Source organism: Dufourea novaeangliae, unplaced genomic scaffold, assembly GCF_001272555.1.
Source record: "Dufourea novaeangliae isolate 0120121106 unplaced genomic scaffold, ASM127255v1 scaffold142, whole genome shotgun sequence".
Lineage (NCBI taxonomy): Eukaryota > Metazoa > Arthropoda > Insecta > Hymenoptera > Halictidae > Dufourea > Dufourea novaeangliae.
In genome coordinates this window covers 496,678-515,577 of record NW_015374026.1, presented here as the reverse complement: position 1 = coordinate 515,577, position 18,900 = coordinate 496,678, and the positions used below count along the sequence as shown (strand labels likewise).

Below are 18,900 nucleotides of genomic sequence, written 5' to 3'. Positions count from 1 at the left end.
CAGTTTAAAATTCTTCAAGCATCCTTCGCGTCGCTAGTGATCGTACTGCAATATTTTTTTAATAACAATGATTAAAAGTAAGAAATCATAGTGTTCATTAGCATTCACCAAATTCTTTCTATTTCTATTTTGTATTAATGGAAAACAAAAATAATAAAGATATCTCACATCACAAATGAACAGTTGTGAAATTTTTAAAGACTTCAGCGAAAAGTGACCAACAAAAAAAAAACCATGTTCTCGTGAGAAACAAAAAAAACGAACTGAAAACATATCCATACGAGTCTTAGGTATGCGATCAATTTATCTGCACTGTCCGATTATATTTATTAGTACTAGAATGTTACTAAAGGAAAAATTTATATTTATTCTATTTTCTTTTTTTACTAACTCGTTCGATAAACTATAAACAATAAAGAAGTTTGCCGCCATTTTTGACACTACGTTCGAAGAGATGTATGTATACATATGTACGTAATTGAAATCTTACCGATTCGTTTAACAATTCGTTTGTTCGTAATACAAATGCGTGCTAGCATCTAAGTCAGCCTAGCTGCTCGGTAAAATAGTGTTGTGTGACACATGCATATTCCAAGGAATTTATTCTCTTAATCCTAAATATATGTAAGAACATCAATTGTTTATAATTTTGAAGGTATTGAAAATAACATAATATGTCTAATAAACTTACATGAAACGTTCTGCTGTGGTTAGCAAACAAAATAGATTTCTCAAAATGTTATTTCCACGACATTCGAAATACTGTTTTACCTAGCTCTACGGCCTAGTGAGTCTGTCAAATGATGATATACATGAATTTAATATACATAACGCAATTAATAACCCAGCAGACGCATGTTCTCGTCAGAATTATGAGCTTATTGTCAGACAATGGCACTAAAGTATATAATGACATCTCGTCCAGTTTGAGATTCAAAAATTACCATGTATATGTTTGCAAGTCTCGAGGCGCAAGAGCAGCGAACGTAAGAAGTATATCTATGAGATTGTACGATATTCTCGTGTGAGATCCTTCTTCTTTCTTTGGAACGTCAAAGTTACTTAATTAACTGACACGATGAGGATACGAACTGGGAAGAATACTTAAAAACTAAAAAAAATCTTGGCATGTAGTGTGTTCCAGTGATTTTTAATCATACGTGAATGGCATAGGTATCTCTCAAACATTTTATCCGGTCAAGGTTAATTTGGACTTAAACGTAACTTCATAGCAATTATACCTACTTAATATGTTCATTTTGTTTATCGTTCATTTCGTTTTCTACAACTAATCGTATGTAGATTGTAGCCTTGATTTGACGGGAAATTTATTGCAATATAAACCATAATAACAAATGGACTTGAATGAACTCTGCTGGATTCTGCTGCGGCCGGAAAATGGTGCGGTAAAAGGGCGGGGGGGGGTGGGAATAAGTACGAAATCGGAGAAAAATACATATGTATATGTATGTAAACAAGACTATATTGACCTTAAGTTATCTCGTGTAGGCAGTCCTTTCGAGTGAATTAATATATATATATATATATATATATATATATCGTGTATACCTATTCGGCGAGGATCATTCTCTGTGTCTTAACGTCATTCTGCGAAAAAATGTTATGAAAACGAAACGAAACAAATTCGATAGATCTTTCCAGAGAGAACCAAGTAAGTACTCGTATATGCTTGATCGGTATCGCGTAATATTTCAAACTTGTATTTCTAACGATCGACGTAATACATAATTGTGATGGAAACACTGTGATTAGGGATCGTAGGTCTATTTCTGATAATTTGCAAAACTAAATACATACGGACATGACGAACATGTTCGTGCACGCGCACACAATTACAATGAATTTTCCACTAAATCGAGTACTTTTAAGCGTTATGTGTCGGTGGTGATCCATTCAGTTCAATGAAGTCAGAAATGATATAATAATGACCGAAAATTTGAAAATAAGTTTTAATAAAAAAAAAAAAGAAAATGAAAAGAAAGCCGATGAACGATGCTAGAGACGCGTACTATATGTATATGTATATGTAGTTATCGTATAGAGATTACATGCGAGATAAGCATTTACACTTTACTTTTCATTATGGAAAGCGACAAAATGCCTTTGTCTTATGATACACGTTACGATAATCTGCCAATTTATAAATTAAAAAAAGAGAAAACAAAATAATACACGTGATAGGATAATGCTTGTGCTTTCGTATAATTCAATTCGGAGGTGGTCAAGACTGGTCAAGACTGTGTAAAAACATTTTGGGGCCGTACTATATAATATACTTTTGTCATTTTATCAGCCTTCCGAAAGTATCGGAATCTACTTCGCCTATACTTAAGGTGTATAGTTTTGGATCGATGATAAATAAATTGTTTTCATTTTAAAATTCAGTTTCAGTGTTATTCGATCTCTGTTTTACTTCTACACTATAATGATTCGTTCATTGTAAACATAATGTAATACATATGTATATTATGCACGTGACTTGATCCTTATATATGCATATGTATACAAGCAAGTAAAGATATATATGTATGATTTGACTATTAAAACATTAATTATTCAAATTTCACATATATATATAAATATATATATTCGAAAGAAAGTACTTTCTGATTATATTACATGCTGTAATATACTAAAAATATTTTGTATATCTGTTCTTGAAATAAAGGGATCCTTATCTTTGCTCTTTCTCATCTTAGCGATATGTAGTGGTACGTATATACTTACATATGTATGTACATGAACATGGGGCATGGGGTTTCGCAGCAGACGATACACAACGATCAACAAAGATACAGACTGCATTGCACTCAATTGCATTACTTTACTCATGCGTGGAACCGAGCAGTAGGTATTTAAACTCCGATTTTTCTAACATTCTCGAAGAAAAACGCAATTTTTTAACGATTTTTTTTATCGAAGCGGTACAATGCGGTGATGAGAAGATTCAAAATTGAATAGCAAGCGCACGAAAGTGTCACCGATTACGTATTTATACACGATGGACAATATACGACCGCCAATGGATAACCTTTTTAACATGCTGTCAGGCTTCAGTGCGGGTCACGAAAAAGCTTTAAAACAAGGCATTTATAATGCCGTGGCATTGTTCATCCTGTGCCTGATTTCAACGGCCGGGTACGGACTGTACATTATATTGAGACCATTCGTGAAACCCTTAATATGGGCTCTGTTATGTGGTTCTGTTTTATTCCCATTCAAATGCTCATTAACTACTGTTGTGCAGTCATGGTTCGACAAAACAGAGCTGTCTCATACTCCGCTGATCATAAACTTAACGCTGTTACCTGTACAAATAGTGGACAAAGTCTCCGACAGCTTGGGATCTTTTCTATGGAGTCACATAAAATATATTGCTGGTATATTCTTACTGGGAACTTCAATTCTTGGTTTATATTATTATACACCTTACATATTGAGTTGCCTTATATGGAGGATATGTATGATCTTTAATTTTATTTTTGGATTTTTCATAACAACGTGTAACATTTATATGGTAATTGTTACATATTTAAATCTCTGCATCATGCATCATTTTCAGTGATCATAGTAAGCAACAAGTGGAATAGACATTTATCTTGAACAAGACAAATCTAATTCATACCATTATTATTCTTTTTAAATGTTTCCTGTCACTTGAAATAAAGTTATACTTTAACAAGTCTTTCAGCCTTTATTCTTTCTGCACTAAATAGCTATTAAGATCACTGGTTTGCTTTGCGTATAAATTGATTAAATGACTTCTTGTATACCTGTAATAATAATATATGTATTTACTGTGTTTTACAGATTTCTATTTTACTTATCGGATATTTATCCGTATTATATGTGTACTGGACGCCTTTCAATTCAATTCATTTTCGTTATACTGCATTTGTTATATGGTTCTGTATAAGTCTATATGTTTCTAATATATTGGGAGCCTATCAAGTTGTTGTATTTATTTTATTACAACTACTGTGCCTGGTAGGATTCGTTTATGAAGTAATACTCATTATGGAGAATCAAGAGTTTCAGGGTAAATACATGACATTCGTTGAAGCAGTACAGTTTACACTGACGAATAACTCAGTCGCAAGTGTTCAGGAGGATCCATTATCTCAGCCAAAGAACGACAAGTTGATAGAGAATAGCACAGAGGTTGAAGACCAAGAAACTATAGGACCACTATCTGCCCCAACAACAGATAGTGGGTTCAATATAAAATTGTATAGGAAATCAATATCATTGGATGCCGATGCTCGTACTGCCTTAACAAGTAGCAAACTACAACCGACTAGTAAAGTATCCAGCAGTAGGTGTACACCAGTACGTGATCGTTATGTTTTACGAAGATTGAAAACTGAATTAAGACTATCTATAGACAGTGAGAATGACGAGGTTGATACAGATAAATACATGTATGGTGCATTGTACGCTTGCATTAGTATGCTTCTATGGAAACACAAGTGGATGATATATATTTTGATGGTTCCAACATCTGTTTATATTGTGAAGCGACTTGGTAATTATTTTGGATTGTGGGAAATGATAGGGAATCGATACAACATTGTTATGAAAGTCATAAATGCATGGTGCACAGAGAGACATTGTGCACTTTTGCCAGCTAACGTTAGAGGTTTATACAAAGTTGTAATCATAATCGATCAGAAGTTAACAAGAGCATTGAAAGCATCTGTTGATGCGGTGGCAACTACTGCTGTGATCTTCGGACTCCTTGTGTTTACTGCTTGCACAACTATTTTTATAACAATACAGGTATAATAAGTGTATTAATTAGGCATATAGATTGATCAATATTTACAACTATTCGTACAGCTATCTGATTTTGTCACAGGTTTACACAGAAGGAATGCATCTAATCCAAGTTACGGGAGAAATTCTCAATTCTTCTTTAAATAACCCGGACATTGATTGGATGCCTGAACAGTGGGAAGATTCAGTTAATAGTGTACTAGACAATGCTTACACGTACGGGCGAAGTGCCATTTCTGACGGAGTAAGGACATAAATCCCAATGATTTTTTAATACTTCTCCGTGTAATACTTTGTAATATATGATTTAGGTAAAAGGTTTAGTAAAGGATTTAGACCCAGTGAAGGCTGAACAAATGGAGAGAAAAGTTTTAGAACTCTGGGACAAACTTTACCAGGCTTGGGTGATGTCCAGTGAGAACTCAGATTTAGTCGGGTCCAGTGTTGATGTTACAGCAGCCTATTCAGTTTGGGAAAGCTTCACAGAAAGCTATGGAAAGACACCCTTACGTAAGGTTTCTCTACTTGAAACGAACAAATGCAAATACACACATTTCTTAATGTACTTCATATATTCACTCTTTACAGAACTATTTAATATGACTAGCATACAGAATTTTGTAAAAGAAAACATTGGAATTTTCATGTCAGTTCTAGATTCCATTTGGAGTATAGTTAAAGGCAACATGTCCGTAATACTGACAATTTTTACAGAATTATGTTATATCGTACTTATGAGTGGATCAGCGGTTCTTAACTTTGTTCTTAGTATGGTAAATAGAAACTTCTCAGTTCTAGCAACAAGACTTACAAACCCATCGAATTAACTACCGCGTTTAGTCCCATTAGTTGCGACAGGTAACTCTGAGAATTTCTTATAAATGAATTTCATAAGATCTATCATTCTTATAAAATGTTTGTTACATAAAAATTTTTTCTTGTTTTTCGTATTAACAAGCGTTCTGCATGTCGAAGGGTATGTTAAATTATACAAGTATAATATCATTGGAAGAATAATGAATACAGCAAAAAAGAGTACTGTCTTGTTCGCTATTTTTTTTTCTTTTTTTTCTTGTAGATTTGCTGTGGCTTTACAGGAAGCTGTGATTGGAGTATTCGCCGCGACATTCAAGCTTGCATCGTTCTTTGGTATGTGGACGTGGTTCGTGCACAATTTGTTTCAAGTGAAAATTGTTTACTTGCCGTCCACATTTGCAACGATACTCGGGGCTGTGCCATTCTTGGATGCATATTTCGCTTGCATCCCGGCTACCTTGGAACTCTGGTTCACTCGGGGATCTATGGTTGCTATCTTATTTTTTATGTTCCACTTTGTTCCTTGCAATATCGTGGTAACGGAGTTCTACAGTGAGATCAAAGGGTATAGAAATTTTTATAAAACTATTTAAAAGTATTGTTTACTATTTTTTAAGTGACTCGACGAAATGATTTTCATTTTAGCGGCGGACATCCTTACCTTACGGGTCTCTCGATAGCAGGTGGAATCTTCTGTTTAGGAGTACAGGGTGCAATCTTTGGACCTTTACTATTATGTTGCATTATGGTAGCAATTAATTTAAGTCGTCGCTATCTTCATTCGCCTTCGGAGAATGTTATGCAAACATATTCTGAAATGAAAGATTAACGTAAATAGGTGAGGTGATGTATGTATGTATGTAGTTTGTAAAAACTACATATATTTTTATAACAAACAATTTGTAAAACGGCGGAGAATTTCGAGTTTGTGGAGGAATTATTAAGAACATGGCTCACGCCAAATGATAACAATTTACAGATGCCTTAAACAAAGCTTATACTGCAAAGAAGCATTAAACTTAGCTTTTTGTAAAATCATAAGATTTATACAGTAAGTATATTGAAAAAGCAATAAGCTTGTTACAAGAATCTCTTGGAAGAAAGTAAGACAATTTTCGAACTGTGTTATCTTTCTCTAGTCTTTAAAGAAGTTTTTTCTTGGAAATTGTTTCCAGTTCAAGTGTTATTTGTCACTTTTATATTTTATTTTTTTTTAACAATCCTTTACTAATAATGTTATTTAAGAAACTTACAATGTACATATAATATGAAAGCACAGCTTACGCTTATTAGAAATCCTGTTAGGAGTACATTGTTATACAGGTTGAATAAACTACTCTTCCATATTCGTAAGTTTACGTTCGTGTATAGACGTAAAATCCCAGAAAAAGAACAGTTCATTGAACAATTAGATTGTGTTATTCTGAAGTGTAACATTGTTAATGTTTTACTATTTATAATTATAGAAAGTGTGTACATAAATATATGAAAGTAATATTAAAAATAGGGTGTGTGTGTCTGTACATATACATATATATATATACATACAACAAAATATTGTTGTGCTAAGTAAAAATAGTCTGAAGTAATCTTTAGTTCCATATTTTTTATGATTTACTAACTTCAGTATTATTAGCATTACAGTTTTATCCAACGAAAATTTTTAATGCAGCTAACGAACAATTAATAAACTTGGCAAATTATTTAAAAAATTGAACGATAAGTTCATAGATTCACGAAATATGTTAAATTGGCGAATATACTTGATAATATGTATAATTTTAATAATACTCGTAATCTTAGTTCTGTTTGAACTTTATTTACATCATGAGAAGTATTTTCCACAGTTGAACACATAATATGTATTTCGTTATTGAATAGTAAATACTTAAACGGGTAAATTTAATGAAAAGAAAAGTATACATATGTTTTCTTTTACTTTGGATTATAAATATCGGAGAGCGTAGTAACTTTTAGAACTTGTTCGAATATTTCGAGTGGAACCATTTCGCACGCATAGTAAACTACACGTTTTCTTCGTTGAAACATATGGAAGCCATTTTCCGAAAAACGACCACAAATATTACCAGCTTCTAATCGTACAAAAAGTGCTATATTGTTTGTTGTTAATTCACATTCGATGTCGAGATAATTTGAACGCATTCCAGGTACGTCATTTACTTTCACCTAAAACGAATCGTATTGAATTGACATATAACATATAACATGTATTTATACTTACAGATTCACATATAAATACACATATATATATATATATTGCTGATATTCTATACTCACAGAAATATCAGCAATGGGTAGAGTAATAGTTTTCAGTAGACTGCTAGGATATATATAATTTGTGGGTGCTATCTGAAATCCAGTTTTGTCTTTTAACGTAAGTGTTGTAATGCAATTCGTTTTTGTGGTAACCCCAGACTGACATTCGGTAAGTGATGTAGAATTTAAGATCCACGAATGTTTCAACACATCATCGTGAATTTTACTCGCTGCATTTGCGTTCTAAGAAAATATACATATAATTATAGATATCCCATAAAGAAGCATTTCTCGGTTTTCCACAATATATGTTAATATATTGGTAATGTCTTTTTATTATATGTATACTTACTATATTTATATTGTAAATAGTACGTGACTGTATAGGCTTCATAATATTCAATGTATAAAGATTCACCTCCAGGGTGGTGTTGGTTATTGTATCTAATTTATCAGAAACAACATAAATTGAAAGATCAGTCCCTTGAATATAATATGTGACTATAACAGGAGCGAAAAAGTCTACAGCATAGTAATGAAGCATTTTCCACTGTCCATTGAAATCTAGAAAGGATCAAACAAGAAAAAGCAATAACGACGAATGACACCGGATTAAATTCAAATACATAATTCGGTTTATTTAATTACCAATAGAAGACCAAGATGGAGCTTGCCAAACATCGTTTAATTGCCAATAAAGGGCTCCCATTGTCATCCCTTCGCCTATTTCATTCAATTCGGACATCGACTGTCTATAGAATTCTGTTTGCACTTTCACAGAAACAGCTTGGTTGATCTGACTTAAGTATATTAAATTCTGGAAGTCTCTCACTTTGTTTTGTGTTTCAGGTATCTGAAAATTCTTTGAAATCAGACCTCTCATGTATATCGTTCCTAAGGGCAGATGTTGGCGATGCTTCATAAAATTACTCTCTACGTTCAAATCCTCAGTACTCTCTGTAGCTGGTAAAATGGTGTAAATCGATGGTAGCGATTGGAATCCATATTCAGATGCAAATCTGGTGAGAGGATATTGGTGCATATCCCATCCATCGTTAAGGTAGTTGTAATAGTGAACTGCAATATTTTTGTTCTATTATATTATTATGATATTAATTGAATATTTCAACAAAGAGAGAATTGTAGTTTACCGTCTCCATATAACTTTGAATATGGATCCTCTCCAGTATAATTATACTGCTCTGTGTATAATCCGTTGCTGGGACTAGACACCACAAAAGGCCGGGAAGTATCCAACTGTTCTACTTCTTTTTTTATCAGATCTACGTAAAGCTTAACATAATCGTTTCTATATATTTGAGCAGTACCGGTACCATACCAGTCCCCGTATAAGGCTGCTTCGTTTTCATTGTTACCAGCCCAGAGGACAATACTGGGATGATTTTGTAATCTCCGTACATTCTGTATAACTTCTTCCTTCACAGAATTTAGAAATTTTCCCGATGTTGGATACATTCCGCAGGCGAACATAAAATCTTGCCAAATCATGATTCCGTATTCGTCAGCCATGTTATAAAATAAGTCGGATTCATAAAGACCACCACCCCAAACCCTGAGCATATTCATATTCGCTAGTTTGACAGACATTAATAAATGTTTAATCGTGTCTTCTTTACCGCTTAATTCAGGGAACACGCTGGCTGGAATGTAATTACTGCCCTTTGCAAATATTGGAACGTTATTTATTTGAAAGTAAAAGCTCAGTCCCTTCTTAAGTGGTTTTTGCACAAGCTCTATGGTTCTGAAACCAATGCGCACTGATTTTTGTTTCATAGTATTATTTCTAGCTGCAGTCACCGTCAATGAGTAGAGAGTTTGATTGCCATAACCATTTGGCCACCATTTCTGTACACGTTCCTATTAGAAAATACGATTTTTTATTGGAGATGCATGTTAATTCACTATTTATAAATTACTACAAGTTGATATCATTAACGTACCACAGGTACTTTAAGGAGGGTAACTGCTTCTATGCTCGTGTTACTTGTGTTTAATATAATAGTACTGGAATTGTGAATAGTTAGTTCTTCATTGATAAGGAGAATAGATGAAATTCGACAGGGTAGAGATTTATCATTTTTCTGCAGATTGACTTCAAGAAATGTAGTCACTATGATATTCCAAAAGTTTTTTTCTCTGAGAATGTTTGTTGTAATGTCAGTGATAAAGATATCATTGACGGGAATTAATTTTACACTTTTCCTGAAATATCTTTGCGTTAACATAATATGTCCAAGTTATACGGCGGACACAGTAAAAAAAACTAAAATACCATATTCCCATTGAAGGAAAAGCTGGACCCCAATCCCATGAAAAACTTGCTTGCATCTTTCTTATGTGATTGACGTGACATTCACCATTATATGTGTTTGGTACACATAGTGGAGGGACTTTGTATTTCAAAGCTTGTTCCTTGTATAAAGCCTCAGCTTCTTTAACAGCAGAAGAAAAGGTAACTGATAACAAGTTCTCTCCCTCCTGAAAAATGAATATTTCTCAATGGCTGTCACTTAAGTACTTATAAGGAAATAAATTGCTTACTTTTAAATACTTTGTTACGTCAAATGTATACTTTACAAACATATTTGACGTTTTCTTGATTTCTTGAGCATTTAATGTGATTGTGGCAAATGTATCCAAGCCATGAAATATTAGTACCACTTTAGGAGCATTTAGTAAAGTGCTATTTACTAGAAAACACATACTTTTAAACATTTTCTCGAAATATGAAATTACTATGTGGGGACATTTAAAGATTTTTACATTAAAAGGCATAATAACGAAATGTTTAATTACCAATGAACTTTTTAATATAGGTGACTGATTGATTACCAATCCATCGGTTATTCGCATCATTGTTTCCAACAAAATTGTCTGGTATAATCTTTGCTTTGTACAAATCCGTGTACACTCCTCCTGGTACTGTCGCAGGGAATACGATTTCTATAAAAACAGTATTAGTTATTGAAGCACATATTTATTTACCTACTTATGTATACATAGTTTATATTATTTGCTTCATTGAAGAGTTATCCATAAAAAATCTTACCATGTTCAGACTTATTTGTGGTGATCTTACCTAAGTAAGAAAATAAAATATAAGTGTATATATTAATATTGCGTGTTTAAAGAAAGACGTTTATAAAAATGTTGAGAATATGTAACAATACCTGTCCAAAACCCGTCTAAAGTTATGGATAAAACAGTTCTGTTAATTAATAAAAATGTAGTTAACAAAAATTGGAAAATTATCATAATGTTTTGATTCAAAAAAATACAATTATTTTTTAATAAAATTAGGTTATGACTATTAAGAAATGCATACGGATAGTATATATATATATATACACACACAACTGTCGCATCCGTATATACATAGATAAGAGTTATTATAACATAGAACAAATTTGTGCTTGTCTCTTTCTTATCAATCTTCAAGTATCCAATATCAGAAATTATGATAAATGATCAAACACATATAAATACACATAGCATTTTATTCATAAACAAGAACGCTTATTTGTATAAAAATACATTCTATTACAAATTTCAAACTCGCGAGAATTAAATGCTTAGTATTGTTATGCATACGTTTTTTTTCTTGTAAACGTATATTATGTATTGTTTTTAATAAAGAACTCGTTGTTCTTTAAATCAATTAAATAGACTGTACTCTCATTCTAATTAATTTTGATTGTTATCTGACAAATAAATTATATAATAACTTATATTTCTTATCAAGACTTCAATTCTTTAGCATTCATATTTTATTTCTTTTTTCTTTTGCAACAAACGTGCTTAAATAACAGTGTTACTTTAATTTTAATCTGGAACAACATTATTTTTGTAACACAGAAACACACAAAACACGCGGAATGTTACAGTAATAACGTAAAAGATATTCATTTGAATTCGGATTTCACACTATCTGTGCGTTCATTCGGTATAAAAATTCTTTAATGTTTCCTCTTTTTAGTGGCACGTATTTTTGTTCTGCTGTTCGATGGAAATTGTCTTCTGTAATCTATTTCAGAATCAGCTTGTTCACTAATTGGTCTGTAACAGCGGATTGGCGAATTAATGATATTATCTATTTCAGTACTTGTACACTCTGAAAAAAAAAAAAACAAAAATGAATATTAATTAATTTGTAATCTACGTACACTTATCGTAATTTCCCTTTGAATGGTATGAATCTTACCAGGAGACGATTCTCCCTGTTGTCGTTTCTGCAAGCAATTCTTAACATGTTGTTCATATTGTGCGTTGTTAGTTGTTTTATATTCTAAACAGACACCACATTCCAGAATTTCTTCATTGTTTGCAGCATTCATCGGCAGCGGTAACGTTTTACTTCGATGTACAGTAATGTTCATCTCGTCTTCACCGTCACTTATGTATTGCTCGCATCCGGCAGCATGCGTTTCTATTACATCACTTGGAAAGTACTGATTACAGATAGGACAACTTACATTATTTGATGAATAATCTTTTGTAATCTCCACTTTTTCCGTGACCAACGAGTTGTCCTATAAGGAAAGAATGATATGATATACATACATACATATACATATTGTATGTAAGTAGTTGTTGTGAAATGTTACGTAAACTATTGTTAAGAAAATAATATTACCAGAAGCAACGTCTCGTTTTCATTCTGCTTAAGTAAATCACATACGTTTTCCCTACTTTCCTCGCTGACTCGTCTTTGAGCTTTCATGTTTACTATACTGTTCCATCTTTTACTTTTCTCCTCCCTGGAGATTTCTCGTTTTTCTCTCAGCCTTTCCCTTTGCTGCCTCTCTTCTGTTTGCTTTTTATAAAATTCCTCTCGTTTCTTCTTCTCCTCGTTCTCCCGTCTTTGGGCTTCCTCTTTCTCGACTTCTATCTTCTTCTGTTTATCTTTTTGAATTTTTTCCAATATCATACATTCATTCTTTATTCTACGCGAAAGTCCTCTCAGCGGTAGCGGTTTAATTTCCGTCGATTTTTCCGTTCTTTTAATATCATTCGCAACATTATCTTTTTCCAACTCTAAAAGAATTTCCTCATCCGTGAGCATACTCGATTTTTCTTTGGAATCTAAACTTATAGCGTTTTGCTTCTCGCCGCTGTTATGTTCCGACGGGCCGTTGGCAAGAATACTAATGTTATGTTTTTTCTTTTTAATACACATCCTTGTATTTGGAGGTGTGATTTTTCTTGAATGAGAAGACAGTAGTACAGGCGACACGCTTTCATGTTTTTCGCGTTCCATTCCCAAAGTTTCTACATTGCCAATATTTTGGGTACTATCGTCATCGTCTAAATGCAAATTTCTTTTGCCAGGGTTAACGCATACTTCCTTATGAGATCGTAACACTCTGCTTGGCCGTTCATAAGAATGTGTCTTCTTTTTCTTAACTATTTTTTCATCTTCGTCGCTGCTGGAATGTGTCGTGCGAGAAGAAAAAACCAAGGTTGATTTACGTTTATTAGGCCGTTCACTGTTATATACACTTGTACGTAATTCCATTCGATTCTCTTCAGTTTTACTGTTTGTTAATGACTTTCTATCCCAACTACCTTTAGCAAGATCCACCTACAGAAATGTTGAAAAAGGATTAGAATTGCGATAGATAGAATGAAGGGATAGAACTATTCACATCTCCTTTTTTTTTTTTACAGAAATACGATTTATTCAAAAATGGGTTTGTAGCTTACAGTTTCAATTACTGTTTCTTTATAAATACTAATGTATACATATGTCCGTATAAATTCCATCTTTACAACTTTTTATCAGAAGCACTGATCACAAGTCTCAATTGTTCTGTGTATAAAGTATTAATATCATTTTTCTCGAATGATTTCGTTACTCTTATTGTATAAAGTGAAACTCAAATCATAAACGAAATTTTGCTTAATTATTTATATAGTATAAATTATTAGGTAGGTGCATACGATATATCGGATTTTTCCTGTTCATAAGAAATATGTCCATACCAGTGTTATTATTAAACACTTGAATTTTTGGACATAAATGATTGAACTTGAAATTAGTACTTTCAGTATTATGTAGTTGAAGTTTTCCGTGCCGAATCATTTCTTTAATAGACAATAGTTTTGTAACACAATCTTTTATAAAGTTTTGTATATGTAGATATTTATATTTGAATATTGGAATATAAATGTCCATGAAGATTTCAGTTCAATTTTATCTACAACCATCATCTGCTTTCATGAATTTCAAGTCGTGTTTAAACAGTCTTAAAGTCAGAAGAAAAAATAGTGACAATCATTGTTAATAATTTTCATTTGTAGAGGCGAGAGGTGAGGAAATATACCAGCGAGTAGAACCGACATTTCATATGCACCGTCCTATCAGTTAATTTTCATCACAAGTGGTCGTACTCTCTAACTGTAGAAGATACCATTAAATATCCTTTATGCCATAGAAACGAATGTTTACATATTATTAATCGAATGAGAAAATCAATGATGACTGTTAAAAATCAACTGTATTAAAAACACCAACATTTCGGGTTTAGTTTCAATTCGTGAAACGCAACGTTGATGATCGTATGCGAGTAGAATGTAACAATTAATTCTCCATGGCACAATATCGTACTGAGAATACTTTCGACTTCTTATATGAAAAACAAATTATTTCGTTATATCTGTTAACGATACGATCTGTAAGAAACGGAGGTACCCACCTGAATGGGTGACCCCCACTGAAACTTAGAATCAGCAGTACGATGCCAACTATGCCACAATTCTGCTGTCTGTTTCAAATGAACGTTTAATGCAACCACTAGTTTCTCGAGTGTCTCAGACGTTTCCGGATCTTTCCATAATTTGTACGGCATTCGATCCGGTACCACAGGTCGTTCCGGCTCCCGTAAAGGCACATCATTTTCATTGACACACGAATCAAGCGGGTTAATCTGCCATTTCTCCAATTTTCGGTTGCTGTCCATGTGCACATCCATCTTTGTTTCTGCATTGTGTGTACTGTGAGAATCTTGCAAAGAGTTTTTCGATTTCAAAGAAACGTATCTGTTCAGGCTATGAGCATAACTGTCTCTAGTGTTTAGATTGTCGTGTAATCTATCAAACATGTCATCTATGTCCAAATGTTTGCTCCTGTACGCAGAGCTTCTTGAGTCAGTGTTTGATGGCGCAAGTTCAGGGCTGCTGTGATTATGGGAAGGTATTTGATCTAGTAGTATTGAAGGGGCATGGCTAGATCTATGTGGATGTACTAATCTAGGTAAATCATTATGCTCTTGTATTTCTAACTCGTGTGCCAGGTTCGACTTGGACATCAGTTCTGAGGTAGACTCGTTAGAAGTCTCTAATAATTCCTAAAAATTATAACATTGTACAAGATTTACAATAAATTACAGTATACATAGATTATTGATGAACCAACCTTTTGTACATTTTTCTGATCTTTCACCATATTTGCCATATCCTTGGATTCATTAATAAAGCCCAGAATTTGTTTCATATCCTTGTACGTATACCACGACTCATACATTTTCATGTCTGTGAAATAAACCATTTTTTAGCATTATTACCAGACTGTCAATATTATGAACAAAATTATGGAGACCTATTATTTTTCTTTCTTTTCATTTTAACGAGACTTAATAGCAAAAATAAAATTCTGCTCAACACATTCAGGACCATACTGTATTAATGCAAGATTATCCCCAACAGTCAGCAATGTTTATGTGTCTCATATACTGAATCATCGGCTACACAGGAGAGGTAATACATGACTCGACGCATATGCTAGGTCGTCGGTTTCAAATGGGTTAGCTTCCGTGTTTGCAAATTAGTGTCAGACTGTGTGAATTTGCTTAAATAGTCAATAGTTTCTTAAATAAGTTTTATGGCATAAATTATACATTATCAATGCATTTTTCACAAGTTCCAGAATAGAATTGAAAAGGACATCTTTAGAAAATAATTGTCCAAGAAATTGTTAGGTTACTTGTATTTTAAAAAAATATTTAATTACCAAGAAGTTCCCGTTTCATTTCTTCTTCTTCCTCTTTTTCTTTGGTTGTCAACAATTCAGCTGTGTCTCGGTCCATACCGATTGACATGACCACTTTCTTTTCGATTTCTCAAGCTCGACACAGTAAATGTCAACAAATGGTTTTGCACACTACAAAGCGAAATATAAATTTTGTAATATACGTTTGCAGTGTCGAGATTTTCCACATCACTGCCTGACTGTAGTTTTAAAAGACATGTAACTATATGTACACACATCAGTTCGATCAAAATGCAAATTCACAAAGACGCGTGTGTCATACTCAAGTTACGGTCTGCAATCAACATTGATCAACATCGTCACTGATCGTCAATAATCGTTACATGTGCGTTTCAGTGGTTTCAGTTATTTCATTTGCAAAACTATACCTACAGTAAGAAATATTAAAAAAGTAACGAAACCTACGATTAAACATTTGTTTTAATGATGCCAGTTTATTTATTGGAATGCTTAAAAGCAGAGTTACTTAACAAGGATTGTTAATTACGGCGTTTTCAAGTAAGATCTAAGTTTTTATATGAGCAAGAAGTTTATGTACTTAAAAATACTTGTAGTACCATCGACTGCCATCGACGGTAAAACCAGGCAAAACGTTCAAGATACGACCATAGATCAATTATAAGGATAGATCTAACATCTAATGTATTTTCGTAGCTCAATATCTTGGAACGCTAGCGCACCATTAATTACGACTGATTACGATTTTTGTGCATAGTCATATATATATAATAGACTGTGCGGTCTTATGGTAGGGATGAAACGAGACTGAAGGACAGATGTAGCGATGGATAGGGACGAATCGATACAAGTAAATACGAGTACATTATTCGATACTTTTGTTTTGATACCGAGTACTTTTGGTATCGATACCTGCGGTTACGATACCAAGTAGGTATCGAACAAAAGTACTCGTATCGAATGGTGAGTATCAATCTGTGTAGTAACTTGGTAAGAGGGGTCATAGTAACCCCAGCGAATGCGTAGTGACCCCGTCTGAGTGAAAAGCGGGGTCATAGAACCCTCGGTGCCTACGTAAAAGACCCCGTGTGTGTGAGTGTGCGCATGTAGGTCTATTCTTATATTTCATCTGTGGTATTATTAGCATAAATGGTATATTATATATCACGTTCGTGTTACGTGTATTTAATATGATTTGGCGGGAACAAAAAAATATGCGATGCTTCGGTTTAAAGGTATATATATACATATACTTATGAACCATGCCGTGCAAATGTATATATATATTTTCAGTTATCTATAAACGTAATGCGAGTTTTTACACGGTTTTAATTTTTCATTTCATTTTTGTTACATTTTGATGTAATAAGGCGATATAAAAATCTGAAAAAATAAATATGAAGTTTGTATCTTTAATAATTGTGGAGATAAATTACATAATGATCGGTGAAAATTGCCAAATCCCCCCCACGCCGTTTTGAACAAAATTCCAAGCATGGGATATAAATGTGTTTCGCTTGGCGTGGACTGATCCGTACGCGAGTGTTTTCCGTACGTTGGATCAGATTGGTCCAGTTGATCGAGTATGCAAGACAGGTCAGAACAGATGATACGATTTCGTACCTCGAACAGGAGCGTTTAAAAGTTGTTGAAAATATTCGAAGTATTTTGAAGTGGATGAGAACTATTTAAAATATTCCAAAATGCCATGTAATTCGGCACCTAATTTAAATGTCCTTCGAAAGTTATTAACGATCGCCTACCTCCATATCCGACTTTAAATTTGATTTATCCTGTGTTCTTAGAAAAATCTTAGATATACATTTTCATAAGTGTTGTGTGTGAGAAGAATGAAAAGAAAAGATATTCGTGTACTCTTATGCTTGAGATGCTCGAATGACACCACGATGCAAGTAATAAAAAATGAAAAATAAATTACGAGTCTGAGATATAATGAAATACGTTCTAGAATAATGCTAAAAATATTGAAAAAAAAATGAAAAAAAGTCATGTGTCGAGTCATATCGACCAAGCTGCTGATGCGGTCCACTCCCGGGCGCGATCCCACTACTGCCCGCCACGGAGACTTTTGGCTGCTGGGTTTCCCCTCTGGCCCGGTTCGCCACTCCTTAGCCAACCTGGCCACCCAAGATTCCTCAAGGGTGCCCATATTGATGGCGAGCTTAGTGCGGACGCCCAGTCAACGTGAATCCAACATCAACAGTTAAATCCGTGATCTCAAGACCCTCCTACATAACTAGCCTCCGAGTAGCCGGATTACAGGAGCCGCCAAACCCCCAGCTGTTAGTATAAGATGCTATTCGTCTATTTAAAGCACAACCACGTACTTCATTAGTACGTGTCTACTACGCGTGAGAAACACATTTACAAAAATATGATGGTACCAAAAAATTGCTCCTGATCTGTTTTATAATATTCAATGGTCAGATATTTTAATAGCAACTTATTAACAAGGAGCAATTGAAATAATGTTGTTGCATACATACATAGCTAGGTTACGACGTCATACATGACAGTTGTGTCGGGTCTACAATCCACCTATAGGCCCTATAGGCAGAGGTGGGTAAATACGCGAATTTGTTATTTTATACGTGACACGTGTTTTAAATGTTGTGAATGTCGTATATGTATCTGCAATTAAAATATTTACACCGTGTTAAATTTTTGATACCATAATAGTTTTGTAAAAAGACTATCTATTTTGCAGATAACAAATTTCTAATTCTTTATTTGCGAATATCTTATTAAATATAATATTTGCGATGGGAGGATCTTTAGATTCCGAGAGAGCAAATTGGGTGCCATTTTTTAAGATACAAATTGTTAAGAAATACTAATATACCGCGCGCCAACTACTCTTCGGTGTAATTAAGCGCTAGAAATAAACGTAGTTAGTCTGAAATTATTCCTAAGGGCTTAATACATGGACCTAATACTACAGAACCCAAGAATTAGTAAAATTA

General features: G+C 33.6%; 3 protein-coding genes across 3 annotated transcripts; 1 reads left to right on the top strand and 2 right to left on the bottom strand.

The window, feature by feature from the left end:
* Positions 1-1,613: 1,613 nt before the first annotated feature.
* On the top strand, positions 1,614-6,620 carry LOC107189342 (transmembrane protein 245). The gene is given in 11 exon segments (XM_015577853.1): positions 1,614-1,672; positions 2,721-2,868; positions 2,944-3,538; positions 3,832-4,800; positions 4,880-5,041; positions 5,109-5,307; positions 5,386-5,574; positions 5,577-5,655; positions 5,756-5,773; positions 5,876-6,178; positions 6,259-6,620. Coding segments are annotated over 9 exon segments (2,619 nt in total). The 5' UTR covers positions 1,614-1,672; positions 2,721-2,868; positions 2,944-3,022; the 3' UTR covers positions 6,443-6,620.
* Positions 6,621-7,504: 884 nt separating this feature from the next.
* Positions 7,505-11,166, bottom strand: LOC107189306 (beta-mannosidase). The gene is made up of 11 exons (XM_015577800.1): positions 11,082-11,166; positions 10,961-10,990; positions 10,708-10,854; positions 10,453-10,601; positions 10,184-10,389; positions 9,852-10,113; positions 9,042-9,768; positions 8,539-8,967; positions 8,243-8,454; positions 7,912-8,133; positions 7,505-7,800 (listed from the first exon to the last, which is right to left on the bottom strand). Exons 1-11 carry the CDS (start codon positions 11,164-11,166, stop codon positions 7,549-7,551), a joined length of 2,721 nt encoding a protein of 906 aa, XP_015433286.1. The 3' UTR covers positions 7,505-7,548.
* A 701-nt stretch (positions 11,167-11,867) lies between these two features.
* Positions 11,868-16,439, bottom strand: LOC107189305 (histone-lysine N-methyltransferase, H3 lysine-79 specific-like). Its single transcript, XM_015577799.1, has 7 exons — positions 16,364-16,439; positions 15,920-16,069; positions 15,326-15,441; positions 14,607-15,257; positions 12,545-13,492; positions 12,113-12,440; positions 11,868-12,022 (listed from the first exon to the last, which is right to left on the bottom strand). Exons 2-7 carry the CDS (start codon positions 16,005-16,007, stop codon positions 11,868-11,870), a joined length of 2,286 nt encoding a protein of 761 aa, XP_015433285.1. The 5' UTR covers positions 16,008-16,069; positions 16,364-16,439.
* Positions 16,440-18,900: the final 2,461 nt, after the last annotated feature.

Bases quoted from the DNA above. Each gene is read 5' to 3' on its own strand.
- LOC107189306 (XM_015577800.1), bottom strand. From the start codon at position 11,166: ATGATAATTTTCCAATTTTTGTTAACTACATTTTTATTAATTAACAGA. The intron at 10,991-11,081 runs GTATTGTTACAT...TTTCTTACTTAG, and splicing joins TTTAGACGGGTTTTGGACAG to GTAAGATCACCACAAATAAG. The intron at 10,602-10,707 runs GTAATTAAACAT...TGTGTTTTCTAG, and splicing joins CTATATTAAAAAGTTCATTG to TAAATAGCACTTTACTAAAT.
- LOC107189305 (XM_015577799.1), bottom strand. From the start codon at position 16,007: ATGTCAATCGGTATGGACCGAGACACAGCTGAATTGTTGACAACCAAA. The intron at 15,442-15,919 runs GTAATTAAATAT...TTTATTTCACAG, and splicing joins AATGAAACGGGAACTTCTTG to ACATGAAAATGTATGAGTCG. The intron at 13,493-14,606 runs GTGGGTACCTCC...ACATTTCTGTAG, and splicing joins AGTGGGGGTCACCCATTCAG to GTGGATCTTGCTAAAGGTAG.